Here is a 16,864-nt window from a genome sequence, read left to right as displayed (position 1 = left end):
TGCCTCTGTAGTGTGGATCCAAGTAGCTGTATAGCCAAGAGGCTGGTCGGGGGGCTGTTGTTACAGTCGCCTGCTTGGCTAAGGTGGCGACTGTTGGTCGTGCCCGGGAGTCCTCACTGGTTCCATCTCCTGGTCACAAGCGGGCAGAGCGAGCCGGACTGAGCAGGGCGCACTCAGCCTGCGCCTGCTCTCCCTAGCGCCTGCATTTTAAACAGGTACTACTTTTTGTCTTCTGAAATAGTAAATTTGCTTTTCAGACAGATTATTAGCTGTGCATTCAGATTAGCATTGGGGGAGGGTAGTATCTGCAGTTTATAAGTCAGAGAATCATTAAGTGTGCTTTAAACTTTAGAAGTATAAATATATGTAAAGGTTTTTTGAATGGCTACAACTTATTACTAAAGGATGAAAATTTAGAGAAAGTTTTAGTAAATGCTGCTTCTATTAATCTGTATTATCATATGATTTGTAAAAGTATGTTTTGAAGTTAGTAGACTGTCACCTACTGCTTGGTACAATGATATGTAGGTTGGCAAAGTAATGAGAAAAGGAGCTGGGGTTCTTTATTGAAAATAGCATTGTACTTAAAATTCCAATTTGGCCTTGCTAAGATAAGTTCCCTTCAATATATTCTTGGAAAATTGCACTGTTTGATGCAAGTCCTACCCACTTCAGATGAAGATTGGGGTTCATGAATGTGACTGATTTGTCTAAATAATGGTATTTTATTAATAAGCCAGCCTTTCTTGTGGAGAGAGTTTAAACCATAGGTTTGCACAACATTGGTGCTCATTCTCGATGTTGTGTATTCTCTGGGTTTTGACGTGGTGTGTGTGTGTATCATGTATCCACTATTGTAATATAGAGAATGCTTTCACTGTCCCCCAAATTTATGCTTTTCTGGCTGTGTTGGCAGGTGTCTGTAATCCCAGCACTTGGGAAGCTGAGGCAGGAGGATCATGAGTTTGAGGCCAGCCTGTAATTCATAGCAAGTTCAAGGCCAGGCTGGAGTACATACATAGTGAGACCTAATCTCAAAAACAAAAACAAAAACAAAACCTCAAAAAAATCTGTGCTCTGTCCATATCATCTTTTTTCTTTTTTTTTTTTTTTTTTGGTACTGGGGATTGAACTCGGGTCCTTGGGCTTGCACAGTAGGTGGTGAAACCACTCAGCTAAGTCCCTGGCCCTGCCAATATCATCTTTAACTCCTGTTATCAACTGATCTTTTTAGTGCTTCCATAGTTCTGGAATGTTATGTAAAGTAGGGATCATACCGTGTGTACTTTTAAAAATTAGCTTCTTTCATTTAGTAGTATGCCTTTAAGGCTCTTTCAAGCTGTTTTTTTGCTTGATATCTCACTAACTTTTAGCACTGAATTATTCTGTTGTCTGGATGTACCAAAGTGTACTTACACAGACACTTACTGAAGGATGTTTTGGTTGTGTCTATGTTTCGGTAGTTATTAATAAAGCGGCTGAAAACTTTGTGTAAGTTTTCAATTCATTTGGATAAATGTAAAAGAGCCTTATTATTATTATTATTACTTATTTATTTTTTGGTACCAGGGATCAAACTCAGGACCTTGTGCTTTTGAGGCAGGCGATGGCATCACTGAGCTAAATCCCTGGCCCCGAGCCTTATTGTTAATAAGTAAGAAACTGCCAAACTTTTCAAAAGTGTTTGTATCAGTTTGAGTTTCCACCAGAAAATGCCTGAATGCCCATTGCTCTGCATCCTTGCCAGCATTTGGTGGTATCAGTGTTTTGAATGTTGGTCAGACAGGTGTATAGTAGTATTGCATTTTTGTTTTACGTTGTACTTCCTAATGACATAAGATCTCAACATCTTTTTACATGTTTATTTTACTCTCTCTGTATATTCTGTTTGTTCTTTTGTTTTGTTGTTTTTTTGGTACTGGGGATCGAACTCGGGACCTTGTGCTTGTGAGGTAGGTGCTGGAACCACTGAGCTAAATCCCTGGCCCATCTGTATCTTCTTTGCTAAAGTGTTTAGTTCAGGTCTTTTGCCTGGTTTTTTAAATCAGGGTATTCATTTTCTTGTTGTTGACCTTCAAGAGTTTATATATTTGGATTTCAGTTCTTCATTAAATGTGTCTTGTGTATATTTTCTATATGTTTATGGCTTTTGTTCCCATTCTCTTCATTCTATCTTTCCCAGAAAAGTTTATGATTTTGATAAAGTATGCTTATCTATTACTTCTTTCAGTTATTTCTTTGGTGTTATATCTAAAAAGTTATCACCATAACCAAGGTCATCTAAATTTTTTCTTCTGTTACTTCTAGGTGTTTCATAGTTTCTTCTTTTACATTTGTTTTGTGATCTATTTTGTGTTCATTTTTATGAAATGTGTAAGGTCAGGGTCTAGATTTCTTTTTTTGCATGTGATTTTCAGTTGTTCCAGTGCCATTAGTTGAAAAGATTTTTCTCCGTTGTATTGCTTTTCTCCTTTGTCAAAGATCAATTGGCTATATTTATGTAGGTCTATTTCTGGACTCTTTGTTGTTTTGATCTAGTTGTTTATCTTTTGCCACATTCATACAGTCTGGATCACTGTAGCTTTATAGTTAAGTTTTAAAGTCCAGTAATATCAGTCTTCCAAGTTTGTTTTTGCTCAGCATTGAATTGACTTTATGTATCATTTGCCTGTTCTGCACTTCACAAAATAAGCTGGTTGGATTTTGATTGAAATTGCATTGCATATATAGGAGAACTTACATCTAGAGAATATCGAGTCTTCCTAACCACGAACATGGTCTTTTTCTCTATTTAGTTCTTTGAGATCTTTCATCAGAGTTTTGTGGTTTTCCTCAACTATTACATATATCTTATTTTGGGGGATATTAAAATAAATGGTAATATGTTTTAAATTGTAAGTTCTACCTTCTCATTGCTGGTTTATAGGAAGGTATGACTTCTTTTAAATTAACTTTGTATACTGCAACCTTGTTATAATCATTTATTGGTTTTGAGAGGTTTTTTTGGTCAGTTACTTTATATTTTCTACATAGATGAGTTTGCTGACTGCACATGAGTTTTATTTCTTCAATCTGTGTATCTTTTATTTCCTTCTCTTATCATAATTCATTAGCTTAGATTTCCAGTGCAGTGTTGAAAAGGAGTGCTAAGAGGAGACACCCTTTCCCTATTGCTTATCTTAGTGTAAGAAATTTTAAGTTTCTCAACATTAAGTGTGATATTCATTGTAATTTATTTTTTTGTAGATGATCTACGTCAAGTTGAAGTTTCCTTCTATTCTTAGTTTGTTAGGGTTTTTAAAAAATTGTGAATTGACACGATATTGTTAAATGCTTTTTCTTTGTCAATTGTTACGATTTTTCTGAAGTCTAATAAGATGATGGGTTATTTCATTTTTTAATGTTCAACCAACTTTACATACCTGGGATAAAGCTCATTTCATTATGGTGTATGATTCTATGATACATTGTTGGGTTTGATTTGTTAATATTTATTTGTTGGCAATTTTTCCGTCTACTGTGTTATGAAACATACTATTTTTAAAGTTACTTTTATTAATACTCTTTATATACTTAATGATCACAATCATCATATGGAATTTGTACCTGTACATGATAAATATATCTTGATTCTTCCTTTTTTTCATATTTCTTTCCTCACCCTTCAATCCTTCTTCACTCTGAAACATATTGTTTTGTAGTTTTCTTATAGTGTCCTTTTCTGGATTTGGTGTTAGGATAATAATACTGGATTCTTTGGGAAATAATCCCTCTACTATCTCTGTCTCTACTCTAAAGGAAATTTTAGAGAATTTAGTATAAATATTTGATATAATTTACTATTGAACTCATCTGGCCCCAGTGCTTTCTGTTCTGAGAAGTTGTTAATTATTGATTTAATTTCTTTAATAGTTATAGGTTTATTCAGATTGTCTGTTACTGCTTATGTGAGTTTTGACAAATTATGTCTTTTCAAGGAATTGGCTCATTTCCTCTAGGGTATTCTTTATGGGCATAGCATAGAGTTGCTTATAGTATTCCTCTTACCTTTTTGATGTCCTTGTTAACTTTCCTTGCTCTAAAATCTCCCTTGACACCAGCTTAAATAGCATGTGGTTTCTCTTATGTGAGAAACCCAAAATACAAAGACCAAAAGAAGAGATAATAGTAAATAAGGAGATAAATCTTTTGTAAATGGGAAGGGGACTAAGAAATGGGATGTGTGTGTGTGAAAAAAGTACTAAGATTTGTTATGCACATGTACCAATTCCTCATGAAGAATGTAATACGTACTGTAAATGTACTAATAAAAAAATAAAAATTAGACAAAAAGAAAACTGACATCATAGAAAAAAAAATCTCCCATCTAGAGGTATTAGGTAATTCACTTTCAGTTTGTGTTAGCAAATATATCTTTATCTCTTTGTTTTAATCTGTGTGTATATTTTTAAAGGGGTTTCTTACAGGCAACATACAGTTGGGGCTTCTTTATTCTAAGAAGATAGTCTTTTAATTGATATATTTGGACCATTGACAAAATGATTGATTAGTTGGATTCATATCTACCATATTTATTACTGCTTTTATTTGTTGCCCTCTTTGTTTCTATTTTTGTCTTTTCCTGCTTTTGTGATTTTGAGTCCTTCACATGATTTGATTTTCTCTTTTCTTAGCCTATCAATTGTACTTGGCTGATCTACAGAATATCACAGGAAATATGAAATGCGCAAGACAGAGCCAGCCATGGTAGTGCACACCTGTAATCCTAACTACTCAGGAGGCTCAGGCAGTAAGATGGCAAGTTTGAGTCCATCCTGGGTAACCTGTAGTGGCTTAGTGAGCCCCTGTCTTAACAAATCACAGAAGGGCCAGAGAAGTAGCTCAGAGTGAAGGCCCTGTGTTTCAGTCTTCAGTACCTAAATAAATGAATGAATGACTGGAGCTGTGGGTGTGTGGTAGTGCACCTGCTAAGCATGCTTAAGGCCCTAGGTTCAATCTTAGGTAACACATATGCACAAAGTAGGTTCTTAGAAATATGATAACAAAAGCAAATGGTTCCTTAGTATAATAGCTGTTTGATAAATATATGTATTTTATCTAGATGTCAGTTTTGTATTGAAAAGAATGAAAATTGTTTTTTCCATTATAGGAGAATTTTAAACAGAAAGATTACATTGACCACGAGAAAGATAAAGTTGCTTTAACTCTAGCTCGTCTAGCTCGCCATGTTGAAGTGGAGAAACAGCAGAAAGAAGAGAAGAATAGAGCGTTTAGGGTATGTGGCTATTTTAATTGCTGTTTTATTGATTTATCATTGTGTGTTTAAAAATCTAAAGACAAACTAATGAAAAATTTATGGTTAAATCCACATTCAACATCTACCCTAGATACCTCATTGATTTAGTAGTGATTTGAAATAGTTTACATCTCTGTTTTTAGTTTGTTGGATTCTCATATAGATATATAGGGAAAAAAATAGAACTGTATATTATGTTTTTGAGAACTGAAAATCATGGGATTTCTCAAAACAGGGCTCTGGTTACTTTATCAGTGAAAAGATTCTGTCAGGACTTTTACAGAATGAGCTCTGTTGAAAAGTTACCTTTATTTGCCACACAGATACAACCCACTTTCTTAAGTTTCAGCCTATCTCTCCAAATTAAATGATTGTTAAATAGAAATGTGAAGCATTTTGTAAAGAATCTGTGTGGAAAATGAAGCCTAGTTAAAGAGTCTTGGGTGCTATAATGTCTTTTCTTGATTTTCTTTAGAAGGCACCAGATGAAATGAAAGCACTCCATCACTGCTGACAAATGTCAGAATTCTACTTGTTATCAGATGCATTGCATAAAAAGTTCATACTAGAAGTCTTAACACTGGAGATTCAAACCACAGTTCTGCCAGCAACTGTTTGTTTATTTATTTATTTTGTATATCCTTTTATTGGTACATTTTAGGTGTACAATATAATGACATTCATCATTGAAGATATGCACCTTTACATACTCTCTTGGCTCTTATTTTTTCCCCCTTCCCCTGCCCTCCCTTCAACCTCTCCATCCCTCCCTATTTATAAAGACTTTGTTTCCTTTTTTTCATTTTCTCATATTCCATTCCCCTCTTTCCTTTCCCCTACCCCTCCTATTTCCCCTTCCCCTTTGCCCCTTTTTCTTCCTATTTCACATTATCTATTATACCTTTTAGTCCTTATTTACACTTTCAGTTTTTCACACCAGAGAAACTATTTGGTATTTACACATGTGTGTCCTATTTATTTCACTTGAGAGTATTGCCTCAATTTGCATCCATTTAGCAATAAATGTCTCTAATTTCTCATTTTTTATGGCTGAGCAGTACTCCATTTTATAAAAAAAAAACACATTTTCTTTATCCATTCTCCAGTTGATGGGCATTTGGGCTGTTTCCAAGTTTTAGCTATTCCAAACTGTGCTGCTATGAACATGGGTGCACATATCTGTGGTATGATTCTTTTAATTCTTTGGGGAAGATCCCCAGCAGAGGAATAGCTGGGTCAAATGGGACTTCCAGTCCTAGCTCTTTGAAGAATCTCCATACTGATTTCTACAGTGGTTGCACCAGTCTACACTCCCACCAGCAGTGGAGCAGGGTTCCTCTTTCCCCACAGCCCTGCCAGCATTTGTTACGGGTTGATTTCATGATAGCAGTCATTCTTTTTGGAGTGAGGTGGAATCTCAGCGTTGTTTTCATTTGCATCTCACGAATGACCAGTGATGTTGAACATTTTTTCATATGTATATTTGCTATTTCTACTTCTTTGTCTGAGAAATGTCTGTTCATTTCAGATGCCCATTTTTGGATTGGGTCTTTAAATTTGCAAGGTCTTATTTTTTTAAGTTCTTTATAGATTTGAGATAGCAGACCTTTGGCTCAGGGACCACTGGTGAAAATTTTTTCCCAGATTATGGGTTGTCTCTTCACACTGTTGGTGGATTCTCTTACTGTGCAGAAACTTTTTAGAAAAAAGAGATCCCGCTGGTTGATTGTTTGTACTAGTTCATGGGCAACTGAGGTTTTGTTCATAAAATTTTTCCTACACCAATGTCTTCAAGAGTTCTACCTAACCTTTGTTCCAGCGGATTCAGTGTTTCTGTTTTAATATTTAGATCTTTAATCCATTTCTATTTTAGTTTAGTGCATGGTCTAGAGATGTAGGCCTAGTTTTAGTCTTTGGCAAGTTGAAACCCAATTTCTCCGGCACCGTTTATTAAAGAGGCTGTCTTTCGTCCAATGAGGGTGTTTGGCTCCTTTGTCAAAGATGAGGTGGCTGAGTGTGTCTGGCGTTGTTTCTGCATCTTGTAATCTGTTCCACTGGTCCTCAAGTCTGTTTCTTTGCCAGTACCATGCTGTTTTTGTCACAGTAGCTTTGTAGTATGGTTTCAAGTTGGGTGTTGTAATACCCCCTGCCGTATCTCTGTTACCTAGAATTGTTTTTACTATTCTGGGTCTCTGCTTGTTCCAAATGAATTTTTGGATTGTTTTCTCAAGGTCCATGAAGTATGCTGCTGGGATTTCAATTGGGATTGCATTGAATCTATATAGCAGTTTTGGAAGTATGGCCATTTTCACTATGTTGATCCTTCCTACCCAGGAGCAAGGGATGTCTTTCCATTTTCTGATATCCTCTCCAATCTCTTTTTTTCAAAGTGCTATAGTTTTCAGAGAAGAGGTCTTTGATTTCTTTCATTAGGTTGATTCCTAGGTATTTCAGTTTTTTGGATGTTCTTGTGAAAGGAATTGTTTGCCCTATTTCTGTCCCAGTGAGTCTGTTGTTTGTGTAGAGGAAAGCCATTGATTTTTGTGTGTTGACCTTGTATCCACTACTTTACTGAATTTGGTTAGTAGTCCAAGAGGAGGCTTCTGGTTCAGCATGCCACAGCTCCCAACCCAGAGGAGGCTTCCAGATAGGCGTGCTGCAGCTCCCAGCACAGAGGAGGCTTCCGGGTCAGTGTGCCTCAGCTGCCAGCACAGAGGAGGCTTCTGGGTTGGCATGCAATGGCTCTGAGCCCAGAGGAGGCCTCTGGGTCAGTGTGCCACAGCTCCCAGCCAGAGGAGGCTTCCGGTTAGGCGTGCCGTGGCTCCCAGCATGGAGGAGGCTTCCAGGTCAGCGTGTCACAGCTCCCAGCCCAGAAGAGGCTTCCCAGTAGGCATGCCTCAGCTCCCAGTGTGGAGGAGGCTTCTGGGCAGGTGTGCTGAAGCTCCCAGCACAGAGGAGGCTTCTGGGTTGGCATGCCACAGCTCTTAGCCCAGAGAAGGCTTCTGGGTTAGTGTGCCATTGCTCCCAGCACAGAGGAGGCTTCTGGGCTGGCATGCCACAGCTCTTAGCCCAGAGGAGGCTTCTGGGTCATTGTACCACAGCTCCCAGCCCAGAGGAGGCTTCTGGGTAGGCATGCTGCAGCTCCCAGCGCAGAGGAGGCTTCCGGGTCAGCGTGCCATGGCTCCCAGCCCAGAGGAGGCTTCTGGGTTGGTGTGCAACGGCTCTTAGCCCAGAGGAGGCTTTTGGGTCAGCATGCCACAGCTCCCAGCCCAGAGGAGGCATCTAGTTAGGCATGCCATTGCTCCCAGCACAGAGGAGAGCCACACTGGCACCAGCTCCCCCCCACCCCGCCCCGTCAAAATGAGAAGACTCGTAAACAAGCCTCAGAACCAGACTTCCAGATCACCTACAGCAACCCCAAAGGGAAATGAGATGGAACACTCTGATACTCAACCACCTGGACTCCCTGAACTAGCAACGAAAGAGGATCGGGAAAAAATGAAATCAGAAATAATTTCTCACATAACAGCAGAGATTGTTACCATGGTGCAAGACATGCCTAATAAATCTAGAGAGTCGCTGCCTGCTGCACAAGTGCAAGGACCCAAGTTTGTCCCCTGGTACCCCCCCAAAAAAAAATCTAGAGAGGACACAGTTAAAAAAATAGAGGAACTGAGGAGCATGTGGAATCCCAACATAGGAAACAAATTGAATCCATAGAACAGATGCAAACAGATTTTCAGGAGACTAAAAACTCCATTGAAAGTCTATGCAGCAGAATGAGCCAGTGTGAAGACAGAATGTCAGATATAGAAGATAAGATTGCAATTAGTGACCAGAAAAAGAAAAATTTCTTTAAAATTGTAAGGGACCATGACAAATCAATCCAGCAGCTGATAGATGATGTAAAGAATAACATAAGACTGATTGGAGTCAACGAAGAAACAGGAGAGAGTGCAGATGACATAAAAAAACTGTTCACAAAAGTGATGGCAGAAAACTTCCCAAGCAGTGGAAAAGAACTTGACATACAGATAAGTGAGGCATATAGGACTCCAACTAGCCTTGATCAAAAAAAATCTACACATAAGCATATAATTGTTAAGATTTCAGAAAATGAACAGAAGAACAAAATTTTACAAGCTGTTAGAGAAAAGAAACAAACCACATACAAAAGAAAGCCCATCAGAATCACAGCAGACTTCTCAATGCAAACCCTCAAGGCAAGAAGAGCTTGGAGTGATGTATTTTGTATTTCAAGCCCTAAAGGAAAACAGCCTCCAACCCAGATTGATGTACCCTGCAAAACTATTTTTCAAAATTGATGGAGAAATAAGATACTTTCATGACAAAGAGCACCTTAGGAAGTTCATGAATACCAAACCAGCACTCCAAAAAATTTTATACAATATCCTAGGAAAAGACAACGAGGATCTCAACCCCAGGAAGCCCAGCAGAATGAATCCATAGGGCACGACAAGAAATTAAATGCCAAGGGGGAGAATCAAGCAAAATGAAAAAGTTATGAGAATGATAACTCAGTATGTAACAGTTATAACCATCAATGTTAATGGTCTCAACTCACCAATCAAAAGAGATAGACTGGCAGAATGAGTCAAGAAGCAAGATCCAACAATATGCTGGATACAAGAAACACACTTAATTCAAAAAGAAACTCATAGACTGAAAGTTCAAGGGTGGAAAACAATACTCCATGTGACAGGAACCCGAAAAAAAGCAGGAGTAGCTATCCTGTTTGCAGACCAAGTGGATTTCAAACCCACGCTGATTAACAGAGACAAAAAAGGACCCTATATTCTTGTAAAGCGAATAATCCAAGAGGCAGAGATGACAATCATAAATATCTATGCACCAAACACTAGTGCGCCCAACTATACAAAACAAATACGTACATGAAAAACAATATCAGCACTAATACAATAGTAGTGGGGGACCTCATTACCCCATTGTCACAAATAAATAGGTCAACTAGACAAAAAACAAGCAATGAAATAGTAGAACTCAATCAAACTCTTGAACAAATGAACTTAACATGTTTACAGAGTGTTCCACCCCACAAAATCAGAATACACATTCTTTTCTGCTGCACACGGGTTGTTCTCCAAAATAGACCACATACTCACTCATAGAACATATTTAGGTAAGTGCAAAGGAATTGAAGCTTTCCCCTATATATTATGAGACCATAGTGCAATGAAATTGGAGATCAGTAGCAAAAGAAACTGCAAAAACTTCATAAACATGTGGAAATTGAACAACACAGTTCTGAATAACCAGTGGGTCACAGAGGAAATTAAAGAAGAAATCAGACAGTTCCTTCAATTAAATGACAATGACAATACAACATATCGGAATCTATGGGACACAGTGAAAGCAGTTTTACGAGGGAAATTCATGGCAGTGAATACTCATATTAGGAAAACAGAATGAGCCCAATTAAACAACCTGATGCTGAACCTCAAGCTTCTAGAAAAAGACGAGCTGGACAAACCCAAAACCCATAGAAAGGAAATTATAAAGATCATGTCGGAAATAAATCCAATGGAGACTAACAGAACAATACAAAAAATCAGCGAAGCCAAGAGTTGGTTTTTCAAAAGAATCAACAAAATTGACAAACCCTTAGCCAACCTTATCAGAAAAAGGAAAGAAAAGGCCCCAAACCATGCAGTTCGGAATGAAAAGGGTGAAATTGCAACAGACCTAGCAGAAATCCAGAGGATCATCAATACCTACTTCCAGAACCTATACGCCAATAAGATGGAAAACACAGAAGAAATGGACAGATTCCTAGACACGTATGAATTACCAAAGTTGAATGCCAGCAACTGTTTTAACCTTAGAAGGTCACTTGTTTTTTGTTTCACTGGGTATTATAAATAATATTTTTGTAGCCTCTGTTTTATTAGCTTTTAAATGATATAATGTGAACTAATATTTAAATTTAGAAGGTTAGTTTGAGGACTTTATGGTGCAATACTAATTAGACTGTGATATTCTAATTATATGTTTAAAGTATTTTTTTCCAAAAAAACAGTATTATTTCTGTTTTCCCAAACTTACTCTTCAATTTTAAGGAAGTTGTATACCCAAAAATGTGTTTCTATATATTTGTTGTTGTTTTCATTGGTCATTTGCAAACTTTCTTTTTCCCAGATTTTCCACTAGATGCTGGCTTCTTTTCCTAGGTCACATGGATAGTAAAGTTTTTGTGATAAGCTCAGAATTTTATATAGTAGTCACCGGGACAACTGAGTTTTTTCCTCAAAGAAAGCTTCAACCTCCACTTATGTAAATATTGATTATATTAAAGATTTTACCTTAGCATTGAAGAAATATTTTTGAAAGTTGGAAACTTTTTACATTTTTTGCTTAATCAGTTAAAAAAATAAATTTTTCCCCTTTCCTGTCACCCCTACCCCCATCGAACTCAGGACCTTGCACGGCACCACTAAGCTAAATCCCTGGCCCTGATTTTATTTTTCTTACAGGAAGAAAATTACTCAAAACAGATACTTTAGTCTCTTGCTTGATATTCTTCTATGATTTTTTATTTGATTCCCTTTATTGATAAATTGAATTTTAAAACTAGACAACAAAACAAAAAAGAGGCAAACAAAAGATATCCAGAAAGGAAATCACTGAAATGGAAATAGAAATAATTTTTGAAATTGTAGTGAGTGGTAATTCTAACTAAAAATACAGAAAATGTCTTCTATTTTAGGCGTTTGTGAATTGTTGGTGTCCATAAAGCAAGTCTTTTTTTTTTTTTTTTTGGTACTGGGGATTGAACTCTGGTCCTTGAGCTTGCACAGCAGGAGGCAAAACCACTGAGCTAAATCCGCCCCAAGTTGTCGTTTTTTTGTGTGTGATAGAGAGATTTTAAAGGAAAAAAAAAGACAATTCATTAAAGTCCTCACTGGAAATTTCACTTTCAGCGGTCAGTTCTTACACTGACCACCTGACTAGTTCCCAGCTTTGCTTATATATATTGAGAAATTAAAATGACTTGGAAGGACTGTAACCCTAGAGTATGTGAAAGTAACTTTGGAACAGGGGAGAAGGGTGCCTAATTTCATACTGTTTGCAGTGAGTAAATGTTTTTGAGCATTGACTGTGTATATTCACAGAGTTCAAATTCTGTGGTAAGATATGCCAGAGAAGTTTCTAAAAAGGTTAACGTCAATTTTTAGAAATTGTTTAAGTACCAGCTGTTAGCTGGTATGTAGTAATACTTAATCTTCATTATAGTACTTTAATTGGAGAGTTTTTATTATGATGAATTTTCAGAAGGATCTGGTGATGTGTGACATTGGGATACTGCATACTTAATGAATAGAAAAATTGCAGCGCACATTAACACCTAGGACTAGGAGACCCTGCATGAAAGGGCTTTAATATTTTGTATTCAGACCAGTATTTCTATACTTAATGCAGTTGATTGCAGAGAATTTTACATGAGCTGTTTAATATGGGTTAACATTCTTGATAATTAGTATTCTGTAGCTGTGCTTTGAACACTGTTGTGTAAATTCAGATTAAATCTTGATCCCTCTTTTCCCTCCACTTCCCCATCATTATATGAAATCTTGTTATATTGCTAATCAGGCTATGCTTTATTCTGTTTGTCTTTCAAATTTGATGTTTTTGAATCTGATTTCTGCTTTTTTTTTTCCACTGGGGCTCTAACTCAGGACCTGGCACTTGCCAGACAGCCGCTGTGCCGCTGAGCTTTTATCCCCGGTCCCTGCATTTGATTTCTTTTTGAATACTGTTGTCTTTCAGTATTTGCAAGACTCTCAAATATCAAAATTTGTGACTGCCCAAGACCCTCATATAAAATAGCATTGTATTTGTTGTTAGCTACTCACATCCTCCTCTCTTCTTTAAATCATCTCTAGGTTATTGATAATACCTACTGTAATGTAAATGCTATGTAGTTGTTTCACTGTACTGTTGAGGAAATAATTATAAGAAAAAAAGTATGTGGATGTTCAGTACAGATGCAATTTTTTACCCCACAGTTTTCAGTCATAGGTTGGTCATATCCATGCATGTGGAACGTAAAGGCTTGACTGTAATAGAAATCTTGTCAGAGCAAGAATGATGTACTCATTGAGTGCATGAATTCTAGAATTGGATTGCCAGAATTTGGATCCTGACATTGTTATATATTGCCACTCAGTTTATTTGACCTCTTTGTACCCCAGTCTTTCCCTCATAAAATGAGAATAATAATAATACCTATGCCATAGGGTTATTATGAGAAAGCCAAAGTCCTTTCAGAACAGTAGGTCAGTATTGTTATAATACAGCATGATTAGTGATAGACTCATAGATTTGTGGGTAGTATAACTAGGAACATTTAGAGACTTTCAGCAGTTTAAAGCATTTGGTCCTGGTCTGCAGCCTGTTTTGCAAATACAATAGAGGTTTACTGCCATACTTGTTTGCATACTGTCTGTGGCTGCTCTTGTGCTACAACAGCAAGTTAAGAAGTTGTAGTAGAAACTAGCCTGCAAAACCTTAAATACTTACTGTCTGGCCCATTTTGGAAAAGCTTTGTCAACCCTTGATCCAGATAGCAACAAATGTTTTATTCTGGCACGTAATAAATGCCAATAAATGTGATATATTACTCTTGAACAAATATTTATTAGGCTCCTTTTTATTTCCATTCCCAGAGATAGCCTTAATAATGTTTAATATATAGCCTTTTTGCCCTCTTTAGATGTAGTTGTATATAAACTAAAATTCTTTGTTAGTATTTTGGTTCATTTGTTTAAAATAATTTGTTATCTGCTTGATACTAAAGGTATGTTCTCATAGCACTGTTCTTTTTTTTTTTTTTGGTGGGGGGCAGTAATGGGGATTGAACCCATCCATGTCCTTCTTACTGAGCTACAACCCCAGCCCTGCTATATATATATGTATATATATGTAAATATGTAAATATATATTTATATATACATTTATATATAATTTTTTTTTTTTTTTTTAAAGCACAGGGTCTCTCTAAATTGCAGAGCTGTCCAGGCTGGGCTTGCCTCCCAAAATACTGGGATTACAGACATGTGCCACACCCAACTGGAGATTTTGATTAGTGTTTCTAATCAAATGTACATAATATAATTACTTAAACACTACAGTTGGAGATAGATGTAGGTTGTAGCAAACTTTGAGCAAATAACATTGGGATCAGCATCTTAGAGCATGAACCTTTATTTTGATATGTATATCTTTGGTATAAATTTCTAGACTTGGAGTTGCAAGATAAAGAGTAATCAGTATTTTCTGACCATTGATGTGTCAGATTATTTTCCCCAAGGAAACTGGTTAGTAATCATAAGTCAATTATATTTTTTCTTAATATCTTTAGGAAAAAATCGATTTTCAGCATGCTCATGGGTTACAAGAATTGGAATTTATTCAAGGACATTCCGATACAGAAGCAGCAAGACTGTGTGTGGACCAGTGGCTAAAAATGCCAGGTATTCTTTAGAGATTATACTGAAGTTACTGAGCTTTCTGAATGCCTTAAGGCAGAAAGTATGTCTGTTTTATTCAGGTTCTAATGAACATATAAGACTGAAATTCAGTTTTCATGATACTAATATCACCTCATAATGGCCTCTTTTGCCAATTGATTTCTTTCTTTGGCCCAAGTATATATTTTGGTATATACAATGTAAGCCATCCTTGAGCTCATCAGATATTGCTTGCTCATTCATTCACTCATATATTTAATGCATTCATGGCAGGGCTTTATTTGGATGTGTTGCTGCTGGGTGGCTCTGATTTGAATTTGATTGTTGGATGTTATAGAGCTAACCTGTATATACTCTTGTTAATATAAGATGCTGAAACAAAAACAGGCATTGTTATTTCACAGCCATATGATTATTAACATGTTCTTACTGGTAGAGCCACTGGTGGTACAAATGGATCCAATCACTTATTTGTCTTTTTACTCATAAAATTAAATCAGAGTTTCCTTTGCCCAGCAACAAAACATGAGTTACGGCTCTGTCGTGAATGTGTGAAGCTCAGTGGTAAATTTCTCTTTTTATTATCCCTTTGTGGTTCCTTGATGGTTCTTCTCATTTTTGTTGGGATTTTCATTTATAAGTGATAAATGATTGTTGTATACATATACACACTGTACACACATAACCTATTTGTTTTTCAATTTTAAGAGTATTTCAATTCTGTAATTTTTTTCCCATTAGAGTGTCAAACTCAGAAAATGGGTAATTCATGATATGAAACTGTAATTATACCTCATCAGAGGAAAAGGTCAGATGAAGATGTATTAGAGTTAGATGAATGTAATCTTGTGTCCAGTACATTCAATGTACATAGTGCAAATTTGGATATGAATGTAGAACATCAAGAGGAAGAACACAGGTGATAATAGAAAGAAACATGATAGAACATGAGCATATGGAACGGTAAAATGCAGAACTGCTAATAAAAAATACTAATTGCAGTAATCCTTTTGAGTTGTATAAATTATTTGTATCTGATAATATAGTTGAAATTACAGTTGAAACAGATGTGTGGCTTTAGTGCAAAAAGAAGAAAACATCAGAAATGCTGGGAATCTGTTACAATTAGTGAGATGAAAATTTTTATAGGAACATTATTAATTACAGGGATAGTATCATTACCAGATAATAAGCTTGTATTGGCCTGAAATTAGTATGTGTCCCAATGGATCTATAAAGAATGCCATGCAACATGATTGTTTTTTGGCTATTTTGAATTGTTTACATTTCTCTGACAATACCATGTACAGAATTGAGGCTCCCTTGAATAAATTTAGAAAAATCATGGAAGGGGCCAGGGATTTAGCTCAGTGGTTCTGCTGCCTGCCTTGCAAGCGCAAGGTCCCAAGTTTGATCCCTGGTACCAAAAAAAAAAAAAAAGAAAGAAAGAAAAGAAAAATCATGGAAGAAATTAGTAATAATGCATTTTCAGGAATGCAGTAAAACCTGGAAAAAATTTAGATATGGTGAGGACATCTGCTTTTTCGCCACTACATCAAAGGAAAACAGTACAAATAGAGGATAAAATTATATAAATTATGTTTGCCTGATTGTTGCACTTATGATTTACATGTTTATGCTGAAAAAGTGGAACCCCTTCGAACCATGACCAGTTTTATGATGTTTTGAAGTTATTGAGCAGCTTATTATATGAGTACCACACATTATATGCAAATAGTTATTTTTTGAGTATACTCCTAGTACAAGAACTTTTACAATAAGAAACATAGTTTTGCGGCACAGTACAGCCAAATTGAAAATTTTTACCGATATGAGCAAAGACAGCAAAAAATGTGGTGAAATCATGAAATTTGAAAATAGTTCCAGTGTAAAATTTGTTAAATGGACCTATAAAGGAACCATTTGTATGTTAATGACTTGTACAAATCACACATGTACAGTGATTGAAGGAAAACCTAGAAACATAAAACCTGATCTTATCTTTGATTATAGTAATGCAAAGTTAGGCGTTGGTTTAGCAGGCCAGATGTCATCGTAT

At 36.4% G+C, this 16,864-nt stretch overlaps 1 protein-coding gene across 6 annotated transcripts in view; it reads left to right on the top strand.

The window, feature by feature from the left end:
• The window catches only part of Znf451 (zinc finger protein 451), a 99,596-nt gene that overhangs the window by 35,924 nt on the left and 46,808 nt on the right, over positions 1 to 16,864 (top strand). For 4 of the 6 annotated variants that reach the window (XR_015448832.1, XM_021259390.2, XM_004846099.3 and 1 more), the window contains 2 exons: positions 5,150 to 5,275; positions 14,697 to 14,808. Coding sequence is in view for 5 of the 6 variants with exons in the window: in XM_021259390.2 (XP_021115049.2) it covers positions 5,150 to 5,275; positions 14,697 to 14,808 (238 nt within the window). In the remaining variant the exon portion in view is untranslated. The remainder of the gene's footprint in view (positions 1 to 5,149; positions 5,276 to 14,696; positions 14,809 to 16,864) is intronic. The other 2 variants (XM_004846100.3, XM_087204934.1) reach the window with 2 other exon arrangements.

Source organism: Heterocephalus glaber, unplaced genomic scaffold, assembly GCF_053883595.1.
Source record: "Heterocephalus glaber isolate CG9 unplaced genomic scaffold, H.glaber_assembly_v1.0 deba00000594, whole genome shotgun sequence".
Classification (NCBI taxonomy): domain Eukaryota; kingdom Metazoa; phylum Chordata; class Mammalia; order Rodentia; family Bathyergidae; genus Heterocephalus; species Heterocephalus glaber.
Note: the sequence above shows the minus strand (reverse complement) of the source record. Positions and strands in the feature narration are given on the sequence as shown.